Source organism: Egretta garzetta, unplaced genomic scaffold (assembly GCF_000687185.1).
Source record: "Egretta garzetta isolate BGI_Z169 unplaced genomic scaffold, ASM68718v1 scaffold425, whole genome shotgun sequence".
Taxonomy (NCBI): Eukaryota; Metazoa; Chordata; class Aves; order Pelecaniformes; family Ardeidae; genus Egretta; species Egretta garzetta.
In genome coordinates this window covers 2,880,446-2,892,473 of record NW_009259796.1, presented here as the reverse complement: position 1 = coordinate 2,892,473, position 12,028 = coordinate 2,880,446, and the positions used below count along the sequence as shown (strand labels likewise).

The window sequence follows — 12,028 nt, the reverse complement described above, 5'->3', positions numbered from 1 at the left end:
CCCCCCAAGGAGACCCATTTGAATAAATGGTGGTAGCAGGCAATTGCTCGATTCTTATTTGGTTAAGAAATGTCCCTCTCATGTTTTTGCAGTGATGTCATTGCGCTGAATACTGCTTCAGACATGGAAAACTTACAATGCTGGAAAAGCTGGCTCGCTATGCTTTAATGTGTTGTTTCTGCTTTAACATCTGTTTTCAGTAAGGGTCTGCTTTAAAAAGCTTCTTGGTTTTGGGTACTAGCAAAAAGTGCTTTTTTCTTATTCCAGGTACTTGGAAAAGGTGAAGAGTGGAAAGGTGGTGAGCTGCCTAACTCTATTGGTGGAGGGCAGAAAGTTCGACTGCTGAAAGAAGGCATAGAAAGCTATGCTGATCAAGAGGACTTGGTTGTAATGTTTGTTGAATGGTGAGCAAACCTGGCTTGTTGCCTTTACATTTTAGTCTGGGTAGGCATGCAAAAGTAGCTGCTGTGACATGCTGAAAGTTGCATGCTGCTTTTCCCCCTCACTGTTAATTTGAGAGAGTTCGCCTACATTTTTCTTCATTCATAGAAATAGTAGATTGCTCTTGGAGCAATCGTTACTTTCTTAACAGATTTACAGATGTAAAAGTTGTTCATAATTCTGTGGCCTTGAGGGGGTAGAAAATGTTATTGGGAGCTGACAGACTTTTAGGCAAGTGTTTGTCTTCTTGTTTGGTTGCAGTGAGGGCAGGACGTGACTGCGGGCTGGGAGGGTGGAATCGGGGGGAGCAAAAGCAGCTCCAGAAATAAAGTGGCCAGTAGGGACCAGAGCGTGATCTTGTTCCATAAAGTAACACTGATACGGAGGAAGCTGGAAAATGGGCCCCTGAGGGAAGGACTTAACAGGAAAACTTATTTTACATGTTAGAGAACTGAAACAAGAGACTTGGTGCCAGATACACCCCTAGTGCCTGTGGTGTCTGTGCGATGGAAGGATGGAGGGACAGTGCTGCTGCAGGTGCCAGATTACAGCTCATAGCACAGCTATGCTAGAACATCCTTACTGGAGGCCAGATAGGTTTCTCCCTGTCACAGAGAACAGGGAGCTCAAACATGCTAAATTCCCACTTTTTCGATTGCTTCCTTCTGCTTTTTTCCCCCCTCCTTCTGATCTTTTGCTCCCATGACCAAGAGCATGATCAGAGCAGCTAAGAATCCAGCTCTCAGCAGCTGCCAAGCTCTTCCACGCTAGCATTAAGCAGAGCAGGCTCATGGTTCTAAACGAATCCCTGCAAGGAAGGTACGGGACCAAGTCCCACATTGGGAACATGAAGCCTCAGTTGCAGACAGGCAGCCTTGGGGAGGTTGCTGAGTGCAAGCTTGGAGAGATTTGTGCATGGGCTCATGCTGCTGTTACTGAGTCATGTTGGAATGACTGCTCCAGAATTTTCTTTCATCTTTTAACCTGATATTAAAATTTATTTATTTTTTAAAAATTTGATAGCTGAAGAATTTTAGGGACCCTTTTGCAAGTTAGAGATTCGGCAGCATTTGTAGAGCAGACATCACAAGGGAGAAAGTGGTCTGACAGTGGTATTTTCTGGGAAGTTCCTTTGCTGTTATGCAGAAGTTAAGAGTTTAGGAAAGTTGGAGTAGCCTGCTAAACTGGTAACAAATTTAAAGATGCTACTCAGTTTTCTTTTTTAATTTTACCTCTTGTGATAAGTAGAAGATAGAGCTAGAAAGCCAATGTCTAAATCATCTTAATCAATTTATGAACAAGCTCTATAAGGGAAACTTACTATATGGAATATGTTCTTTTTACATTTAATTGACAGTAAAAGTAACAGAGTTTGGAGGTACGCATTCAGTTTTTCAGTTTTTGAATTTTTTTCTCAAGTTGATCATTTTTGCATTTGATAAGTGGAAGAAGTATCATTCTGTAAGTAAACACATTTTTGTTCATAGTGTTGTTCTACTGATCGTGCAATAACTGAAACTTTTCAAGATTAATTTGGGAGATTATTTTGTTCTTTACTAAACACTCAGATGAATCAAATATTTCCCAGATACTTGCTACTTATGTTGAATTTCTTTGTTTGCCAATTTGTTATCCTCATTCATCACTTTCCCCCTATATGGTAAAATATGCAAATTTGTTATCAGATTTGGGTATAGCTCAATTTCTTCTGCAACATAATTTATTCTCTTGAGGGGCAGGCTGTCTGCTGGCTTGGATGAGAGGGTACAGAGGACCATGTATTTTGAAGTGGAGATGTGATAATCTATCTTGCCATGAAAAATCACAAGATTTAAGGCCTCCCAATTTCTTGAGGTCCATAATCCCAAGTACATATTGATTTAGAGCTGGTGGGACTGATTCCAAATAGGAGAAAAAAATAGTTTGCTGATTCTAGCATTATGTTTTCATTCTAATGAGCTTTTTCATTACCAGGAATCCTGGTTTGCAATTTAATTGTTAATCAATGTAGCAGTAAGTTTGGAATAGACAAATATAGTGAACTTCCTTTCTTTTTCAAGTGTTTTTCATTATATTAATTGTGAAGCATTTAGAATATTAATCTGGGGAGGGGAATGTCTGGTTTACTTGCTGTAACTAGGAAAATAATTTCTAGTGAACTGTTTACTTAAATTTAGCTTCTTAGCTTTTTTTGGGTTTTTTTGTTGAGCAGTTTTTCTGTATGGCTTGCAATTCTGGAAATAGTTTGAACTTCTGTGGAGAGCTTGTGTTTAGGTGCAGATAGCAAAATGCTTTGCCTGCAGATGGAACACTATTTAAATTAGGCTTGTTTTTGCGAGAGCTAACCTCTGTTTTACTTTGGGCCATTCCAGATTGAACTGGCTAATGGTCAGCGTAGGCTGGATAAAATGGTTGATGCTGTGATTGTTCATCCAGAACTCCCACAGCCATCTATTTGTATCATGGAAGACTTTTGAAGTCTCTCAGGTTTTTGTTGGGTTTTGTGTTTGTTGTTTTTTTAAATATTTGTCAGAAAGTGAGGGATAATTACATTTTCTACATATCTCAAAATGGTTAAAGTGTAATCCCGGTGGGGATACAGTGTAAATGACAAAATGGCTGTGTGGCAGAACAGTCCCAGAAATACGGGACCTGAATTGCTGGTTCCTAGTAAGACCTCTCTTGTTTGTATTTTGAGTTCTAAACCTGCAGCTCTGATAGTAACGTGTCCTTGTTGTTATAAAAGTTGTGGATGCAAAAGTTGCATGTTCAATTCTAGAGGAGCTGAGCCACCGTCGCCATTTCCCTGTGTTGCTGGGAGCACTGGATGTGTAGCCAGGGTGCTTTGCTGCTGCAAAAGAGGAAAAGGGATGGGTGGATTCCAGCCCCAAGCATCCTGCCATCTGGGAGCTTCAGGAAATGGGATTGGAGTTGTGGAAACTTTCTGTTTTGTTTTGGTTTTGTTTTTTTTTTTTTTTTTTTCTTTCTTCTTGCTTTCTACTTAATTGGAAGGATTTATGAAGAATAAATAAAAAGAATACCTGAGCTTTTCCACCTTGCCAAGGCAACCTGCTTTTTCCTGGATGTATCCAGACTTTTTCTCCCCTGTCAAATTTTGAAGTCCTGTTTAAAGTAAGTTGTGTGCATCACCCATAGTAACAGTGTAAACTGCGAAGGATAGTCCTGGGACCTATTTTGTGATGGTCTTAGTGGTGTAGACCTGAGGTGAATCCTCTCTTACAGTAGGAAGTGAGTGCTAAATAGACTGAACATAATCTGACATAGCAGATAAGCAAGGCAAATGATAGATTTATAGCTTTTATTTTGACTCTAGAAGTTTACCTGTTGGCTGGATAGAAAAGCAGAAGCCTCATAAAACAGCTGATGAGGAGACTGGCAGTGAGGGGTGCAAGGCTGGCACAGGTCTGGGAAGAGGTATGGTGGCAGTAAGTCACCTCTTGACAGAACAGAGGGAGATAAAAACTAGTGGAAAATGTAGGTCCATGCTGGATTCATACTCCTGCATAATATCCATTAGTGTGTAAAGTTTACAATAATTGGTAATGCAGTTTAGCAGCTCTGTACTCTGCTTTGTATTATAAACTGTGCTGTATTAAGTAGCATATCCCTTTCACAAGCAGAGCATGCGGCTAGCCCAGCATGTTGCTCAACTTCGGCTTTCTTTTCCAGAATGACAGTCCTTGGAAGCAATGTTCCAGGGGTGTTTGGTTCCTTCCCGCAGCTGTAAGTCATTGCAGCAGCAGCACTAACCTGATCAAAGAGGAGAAGCACAGCCTGCCATAAGCTATTAAGTTAAAGCCTCAGACAAATCTCTGTTTTTGTCTGTCTTCAACTTGTCTCCTGTTTCTTGCTTGTTCTTCAGGCTCATTCTGGCTTTGAATTGAGCTATACCAATTGGATGGAAAAGGGAAGGAAGTGTACTCCTGTATATTTGGGCAGAAACAGGCAGTTTTTGCAAAACTGGGGGAGCTCCAAAATGTACAATATTTTTTTCATACATTCTTCTGCCAAAGTTACAGAAAAACAAAACAGTGAGGGTTTTTGGAAACCCACTTACTTTATATAGACTATATAACAGACTTCCTCTCCAGGGTTCATACTTTGCTCTGTGGTGGAAATCTTCAGCTCTTGTTCAGTTCTCTTAGGCCAATTGCATGAAATCCTCTTTGAAGAAAGGACGTTTAAAATAATTTCAGAACCATAATGGAGCATTACGAGAAGTCAGTAATGATTATCTGTTGGCACTATTGCAATGCAACAAGTTCTGTGTACTGCAGGTGGGGGAACTGCTGTTACCTTCTTCTTAGCCCAGCTAGAGGGCTTTGCAAGAACAAAATCTTGGTCAAGGTTAGACTTTTTTATTGTTGGTAGCTGTACTCTTCCTTTTCCCTGTATCAGGGCTTATTTTCAGTTACTAAGGTACATGTGTGAAATAATAATATACCTGCATTCAGCTGAGGAAGCTGTGAGGGTGAGAAGCTGCCATTAAATTGAAATTTTATGCTTCTTCAGCCAGAGACTAATCTGTGATATGATTCCAATATTACCATGCCATGGTTTCATGACGTGTAAAATGAACCCTGAAGTGGCTTGCACTTTAGTGCTTTTATGTGTAGATTTCAAGTGCAAACAAAGGAACCTTATATGCTGAATAATTTAATTGTTTATATGGATTTCAAGTTTGTTTTTTTTTTTTTTTTAAATGCATGAATTTAGATACGGTTCAACAACAAGAAACCACTAGGCTTGTGATACCACATTTTTACAAGACCTTTGCCAAATGCATGCATGTTCTGGGGTAGTGCTGACCTTCAGCTTTGGGAACTGCGGTTTTTAGAGATGAGCCCTCCACCTTTAGGTCTTTGTCCTCGATAGGCATTGGGGGTCAGATCTGATGAACACATAAAGGCAGGTGAAGGTTTCATAAATAGATATTGTGAACTTTAGAGCCTTCTGAACTCTTCAGCACATTAAAGAGGTTGAAGGAGAAATCTATATATTCTCAGGATGCAACACAGTTTAAGTTTATGGGCAACTGAGATTGAGAAATTTATTGAGAAATATTAAGTACATTTTTGATAAGACTTTCCAGAAGAAAGTCAGTGCTGTTGCGTTTCAGAACAAAATCATCTAGAGGTTCCCAGTGAATATCACCTAAATCATCTTTCAGTCCTACTCTGTTTCATCTGCTAAGTTTTGATTTTTGTTGTTGTTCTTAAACACATAAACAGTTTTCTAAAGTGAAAAATACATGAAATGTGAAAATCAAATTCAGGTAGACAAAATCTGAAGGAAAAAGAATGTCCAAAACGTGGAAGGTTTAAAAAAAATGCATGTAAGTGGAAGGGGAAACTGTATTGGATAAATAGTATTGATTGAAGTTTTTCTCCTAGAAGGGTACAGGATTTTTACATGGTTGTGAAACATGATTTAATGATTCATTTTTCAGAATAAAAGGACTGTCTGTATGATTTTTAAAATAGACCAACCACTTGTTATTTTGAACACAGAAGCATTAAAATTAAACTGATCTAATGGATACTGTTCTTTATTTTCAGCTATGATGTTATCTTTGCGGGAGGCCCTGAAGAACTGCTAAAGAAATTTCAGGAAACTAATCATAAAGTGGTGTTTGCAGCAGATGGACTAATTTGGCCAGATAAAAGGCTAGCTGACAAGTATCCTGTTGTCCGGAGTGGAAAACGATTCCTGAACTCAGGAGGCAAGTGTGCTTCTTGAACACGGTAAACTCTTGAACTTGAACATGACTCACTTCTGTTATCTGTTTTATGTAGTTGTATGTGGAACTGTTCCTGAATTCCCCAAGTATAAAATCGAGGACTGGGTTGGCTGTTCTCCTCTTCCCCTCTCCCTCCCCATTTGAATGGCTCCTCTTCTGTGCTCAGGAATAGTTTTCATTCAAACTTACATAGTATTTGTTGGCAATAACTTGTAAAAAGCAGGTAAATAAAGTAACAGCCTAGCAAGCAACTGTGCCTTGCAGTGAAATGCTGTGCAGGGATGACCCAGTTGCCACCGATTGAATCTACTTTAGAAACAATCTAGTGTACAAGCCTAGTCAAAGCAGTACATACTTTTTATAGGCACAGTTTAGCTGGGTCACAGAATTTCCTGACTTGGCTACCTTGTTCTTGGGGATCTCTGCATACGATGTAGATGTGCTGGTAGCTCTGCCTGGCCTGTCAGAATAGCTTAGGCAGTTCGCTCCAAGAGAAGTGCCAGTTACTCCTGGACATGGTGCTGGGCAGCGTGTAGATCTGGGAGTGTTGCTGTTCCTTTCCCTCCCTTCTTTACCTCACCTATGTGCCCTATCTTTTTTTTTTTTATTTCGGCTTAACATAACGTATATTGGTTTTGAGTTGAATTCTCTCTATAGTTCTGGCAGTATTAGATTCAGGCTTCTCTGCCAGCAAGAAGTGATTGATGAAAATGAAATGTTTTCTGCAGATGGGCTTCTTGGGAACAGTAGTAGTCTAATCTCATGCTTTGGAGTTCTCAGGACCATCCTAAACAGATTTCTCTTTTCTATTTTTTCCCTTAATATAGTGTTAGTATAAAAGTAACCCTTAATTATGAACTCTTTAAAACAAACCTGGTACATGTCACAGGAAGAAAACTGGATTTTGAGCCAAGTTGTATGAATTTCATACTTTTCCTTTGCTGGCACCAAACAGTCAGAATGAAGTCCCTGACTGGTGGACAGCATTGGCAGAGGATGCTTTTTATGGAAATAACTTTTGTGTGTGTGATATTGCAGGATTTATTGGTTATGCTTCATATATAAATCGTATTGTGCAGCAATGGAATCTGCAGGATAATGATGATGACCAGCTGTTTTACACCAAAATCTATGTTGACCCATTGGCAAGGGTAGGTAGTAACTGGCTTTCTCATTTCTTTCTGCTTGAAATAACATGCTGCTCCTCATAAAACATCAGGAGATAAAAATAAAAGGAATGTTGTCTCTTTATTCCGGAGTGCCATGTTGACTGTTGTGTTTGTTCTCTGGAGGTTCCTACTGTTGGAGTGATGAACAGGCTTCCAAAGGGTCATGACTTGATATATTATTTCAGGCTGTCTGTAGATCCAGACAGGTTGTGCTTCATTGTTAGAAATAATAGCTCTGAGGTATATGATTGGACACATTCATCTCAGTGAGGGCTCCATGTATTTGGCACTTTGACGTCTGGAGAATGTGGCATTTTTCCAGGGTGTCACTGAACTATTTGCTGATCCAGTGTTTTATATTTTGGCTTGCTGCCATTTCAGGTCCTGCCTGCAGATGCCTCTCCCTCTTAGCTTTTTGTTCAGATACATTCAGTAAAGCTGCATCGTAAATTTTTGGTGAAGACCTCTGTGGCCTAGCTTAACAAAGTTCTCAGCTGAGTAGCAGCGTTAAAGCATGATAGATGTCAGAAGCATGGCCCTGATGCTGGAAAAAGAGGCCTAAGGAAAGTTAACAATATATTGATGCAAAAAGACTCAGAAGCTGATATTTCAGAATTTTGAGGTTGATTTTGAGCATTTATATGCTTAAGGCAGATGTGAAGTTTCTGAAATACACGTGTTTTTCCATTAAGTTATGCTTGAAACACCAGGCATGTTTAGATATAGATACAGAAATAGAACAGAATAGAATATTTCAGTTGGAAGGGACCTACAGTGATCATCTAGTCCAACTGCCTGACCAATACAGGGCTGACCAAAACTTGTCTAAATGCCTCTTAAATACTTGACAGGCTTGGGGCATTGACCACCTCTCTAGGAAGCCTGTTCCAGTGTCTGACCACACTGTCAGTAAAGAAATGCTTCCTAATGTCCAGTCTAAATCTCTCGTGGCACAGCTTTGAACCATTCCCACTCATCCTATCACTGGATCCCAGGGAGAAGAGATCAGCACCTCCCTCCCAACTTCCCCTCCTCAGGAAGCAGCAGAGAGCAATGAGGTGGCCCCTCAGCCTTTGCTCCAAACTAGACAGACCCAAAGTCCTTAGCTGCTCCTCATTGGACGCTCCTTCCAGCCCTTAATGTTTGAATTGCTCTTATGCAAGTTGTCAGATGCTAGATATGCAATTGAAAGGACAGGTTGTAGAGACATTTTAGAGCTGACTCTGCATCAAAGTCAGAAATTATATAATTGTCTGTCTAACTGGATTGCCTTCTAGACAAAAACTGTGTACCTCTGCACAGTGCACTGCGATTCAGAACGCCTCCATGGTGCTTAGTTTGGGATACTGTACTATACATTAGCACTAATTTTCTGTATGGTGACGTCCAATGCTGTAGAATATGTAACAAAATCTTGGAAGACCAAAACAGAGTATGTTATCTGTATAAAGGTTTTAAAATGTGTTTTAAAGGTTATATACATTGATCAACATGTTAAAACTTCAAAACAAGGTACTTTAAATAAGAATCTAAGTAGGATTAATAATAGAATATTAGAACCATATTTAAAAAACAGTGGTGTGTTTTGGTTTTTTTTTTTTTTTATTTCTATCATGATACTTAGATTCAGGTCTTGTATTTTTGAGACTGTGAAAAAGAATGTTTTGTGGCTTGGCAAAGACATACTAATTTTTTTTTTAAGATAAGACACAAATTTTATTTGGCTTATACTGCCAAACTGGAATTTCTTTGGAGAGTTGTGACCTTTATCCTGCAAGTTTAGATATAAAGTTTTTGCATATATAAAACTAATTGCTATACAGCTGCACAACTCAGGAATATAGAAAACTTAACAGTGTAAGATTATGAATTATATCATAAGAGCTGAATATGTAGATAGTTTTGTCTGATTACTTGCTGTCACTGCAGGATAACTGTAACAATACCATAAAAGCATTCGCTTTTAGAATGCCTCAACAACTTTGCTACTTTTATTTAGGAACGCATTAACATTACTTTGGACCACAAATGCACAATTTTCCAGACCCTAAATGGAGCTGTTGGTGAGTGTTTGATTTGCATGTTTTGTGTTTTGTTAACTATTATTAACACTTTCTTTGCTTAACTATGAATATCATTCCCTAAACATATGCTTGTTTTAAAGAAATATTTGGATGAGTAAAGCTGATTACCAGATTAGTTATGGGTCTTTTGGCTTTAATATTAATTGACTTCTCCCATTGATAAAATTGATTTAAAATAGAAAAACTAGTTCTCAATAAATGAAGTTAGCAATAAATACAAAGTTAAGAACAATTTTTCCATCTGCCTTACACAAATTTAAATACAGGAGTAAGATTGATAATTAAAATTGAATTTTAGATGTTGTTAAAGAAATGGCTGTACATAATGAAATGGAATATGGAATAATGTGGAATTTCCTTTATTTCATTGTCATCAATTTAAATTGAAAAATGGTATCAATGGAACAACTTTTTACAGTCAGATCATACCTGAAATAACTATGATTTCTCTATAAATAGCATTTGCACAAAATCAGTTTTATTTTTAAAACAGATTCTATTCAAACACTGAAGGCTGCTGATGGCAAATGCTGAAGTCTGATGTAACCTTATTTAGCATAAAGAGCTTAGAAGTCAAGATCTAGTTAAAAAAAAATGAACAAAAGCTTCCAAATAAGTAACATTGACAATGATAGCAAGAGCAGGGTATATTATATCAGCAAGAACTTAAAGAACTCTGAACTGTAGCTTTTATTTACAAACTGTTATCACTGTACGGATGTTTTGATTTTCAGATGAAGTCCTTTTGAAATTTGAAGAAGGAAAAGTAAGAGCTAGGAATTCAGTGTATGACACATTACCGATCACCATTCATGGAAATGGTCCAACTAAAGTGAGTGATTTTGTTTTCATTTTTGTGCAAAGATGGCAATTTTTATAGAGGTAAAACCAATGGTGCAAGAGTCTGAAACAGTCATAGCTCACCACCACTGCTCATTTCCAATTAATGTTAATAAGAATTGTAAGGATAAAAACCCCATTCTAATAGCTCTCTCCATCACATTATTCTGCTATCACTGCAACTTGATATTGCCGCTGAAACAACTCATTCTGCTCCCAAATTCATTGTAGCATGGGATACCAGAAGTGAGTAAGCTTATGCTAATTTGTTCACTGTCACAAAACAATTCTTGAAGCTAGTGAAGAATGTCAATCTGGTTATTAAATGGTAATAAGAAGAATAGGTTTTCAGGGAGAGAAAAATCTAACCAAGAGTCACAGGCTGGACTACAAAACAGTAACACATCTGATCCTACCGCAGACCTTGGTGTGTGTTTGTAAACACATATAGTTGTATTGTGTAGAGGCAAAAATGTGTGTGTGTGTGTATACACACACATAGGGCTGGCTTTTGTTGATGCGTCTTCAGCGTCATTGATCACTGCCTGCAATGTACCCGTGGCTCGTGAGCTTTGGGTTCATGGTAGAGCACTGTCTGCCCTGTGAAATAGCTGTTTTGGCAGCATCTGTCCATGTGTGGTCCAGAGGACCTGGCATAATTTCTCTGGGAGAAATGGCTACGTTTCAGTCATATGGCAGTTGCATTTTTTTCTTACATGGCAAAGAAGCGTAAAGGTGTGTCATTTCTAGTAGGTTCTGTTGGCTGAATGATTTGGCACACCTACTTTCTAAGTTCTTCTGAATACATGTTCCTTACTGTAGCTCCTTATTTTCAGAAAAATACCTCCCAGGAGAATGAAATAAAGCTTGAAACTCAATATCCTAATGACTGCTGCTTCTTAGTTTTTGCACTGTATTTCATCTTTGGAATTAGTGAATATAACAAAGCCACTATCTGTTTGGCATATAAATACTCGGTAGTGGTGAAATATGTGACCAATTCCTTCCATGTTGCGACAGTTATTTTTGCCTCAGTTAAATCCTCAAGTTATCTATCATCACTGGCTTTGCTGGCATTTTGCCAATGAAAAGAAAGGTACTGTATTTTACAGTTGGGCAAGCAGTTTTAGGTTGGAATTCCTTATGCTAATCCACAAATAATGCTATATTAAACAAAACTCAATCTCTGCATGTAGTGATGTAGTTTTAAAAACAAAGAGGGAACTTTTGCTGTATATCACTTTGCCAATGTGATTAGATTCTTCTGGTTTAAACACAGAATAGAAGAGGACAATAATCTAGTGGGATTGGAAAAAGATTTCACTAGTTAGTAAATAAACTATCATGAAAGTAATTCCCAGAATTAGCTCCAAAAAGTCAAAGCTTTTGTTTATAAGAACATTCTGTTTTGTATTCCGTCTCTTCAATTTGCAGATTAGTAAATAGCATCAGAGACACTTCTTTGAAACAGATACTAAATCCTTCTGACATCCTAATGTAATTTTTTTCTCAAGTGCAATGGCTTTTTTGTGAAATATTAATTTTTGTAGACTTTATTGTACATATCTGAAATTAAGTTTGAGCAATTCTATTTAAAATTTATCTAAAATAATTTTCAATATGTATAAACACCCAAAATATGATAAAATGCAGATTGAGTATTGGGTTGGAGTGTGTTTTCTGTGCAAAATTATGTTTTATCCTTCCAGTTTTTGATGAGGGCAGTAGAGCAG

General features: G+C 38.1%; 1 protein-coding gene across 1 annotated transcript in view; it reads left to right on the top strand.

Moving 5' to 3' along the window:
* The window catches only part of PLOD2 (procollagen-lysine,2-oxoglutarate 5-dioxygenase 2), a 70,972-nt gene that overhangs the window by 34,463 nt on the left and 24,481 nt on the right, over positions 1 to 12,028 (top strand). The window contains exons 5-9 of the mRNA XM_035895298.1: positions 268 to 404; positions 6,021 to 6,184; positions 7,241 to 7,353; positions 9,371 to 9,434; positions 10,190 to 10,287. Coding sequence (XP_035751191.1) covers positions 268 to 404; positions 6,021 to 6,184; positions 7,241 to 7,353; positions 9,371 to 9,434; positions 10,190 to 10,287 — 576 coding nt within the window. The remainder of the gene's footprint in view (positions 1 to 267; positions 405 to 6,020; positions 6,185 to 7,240; positions 7,354 to 9,370; positions 9,435 to 10,189; positions 10,288 to 12,028) is intronic.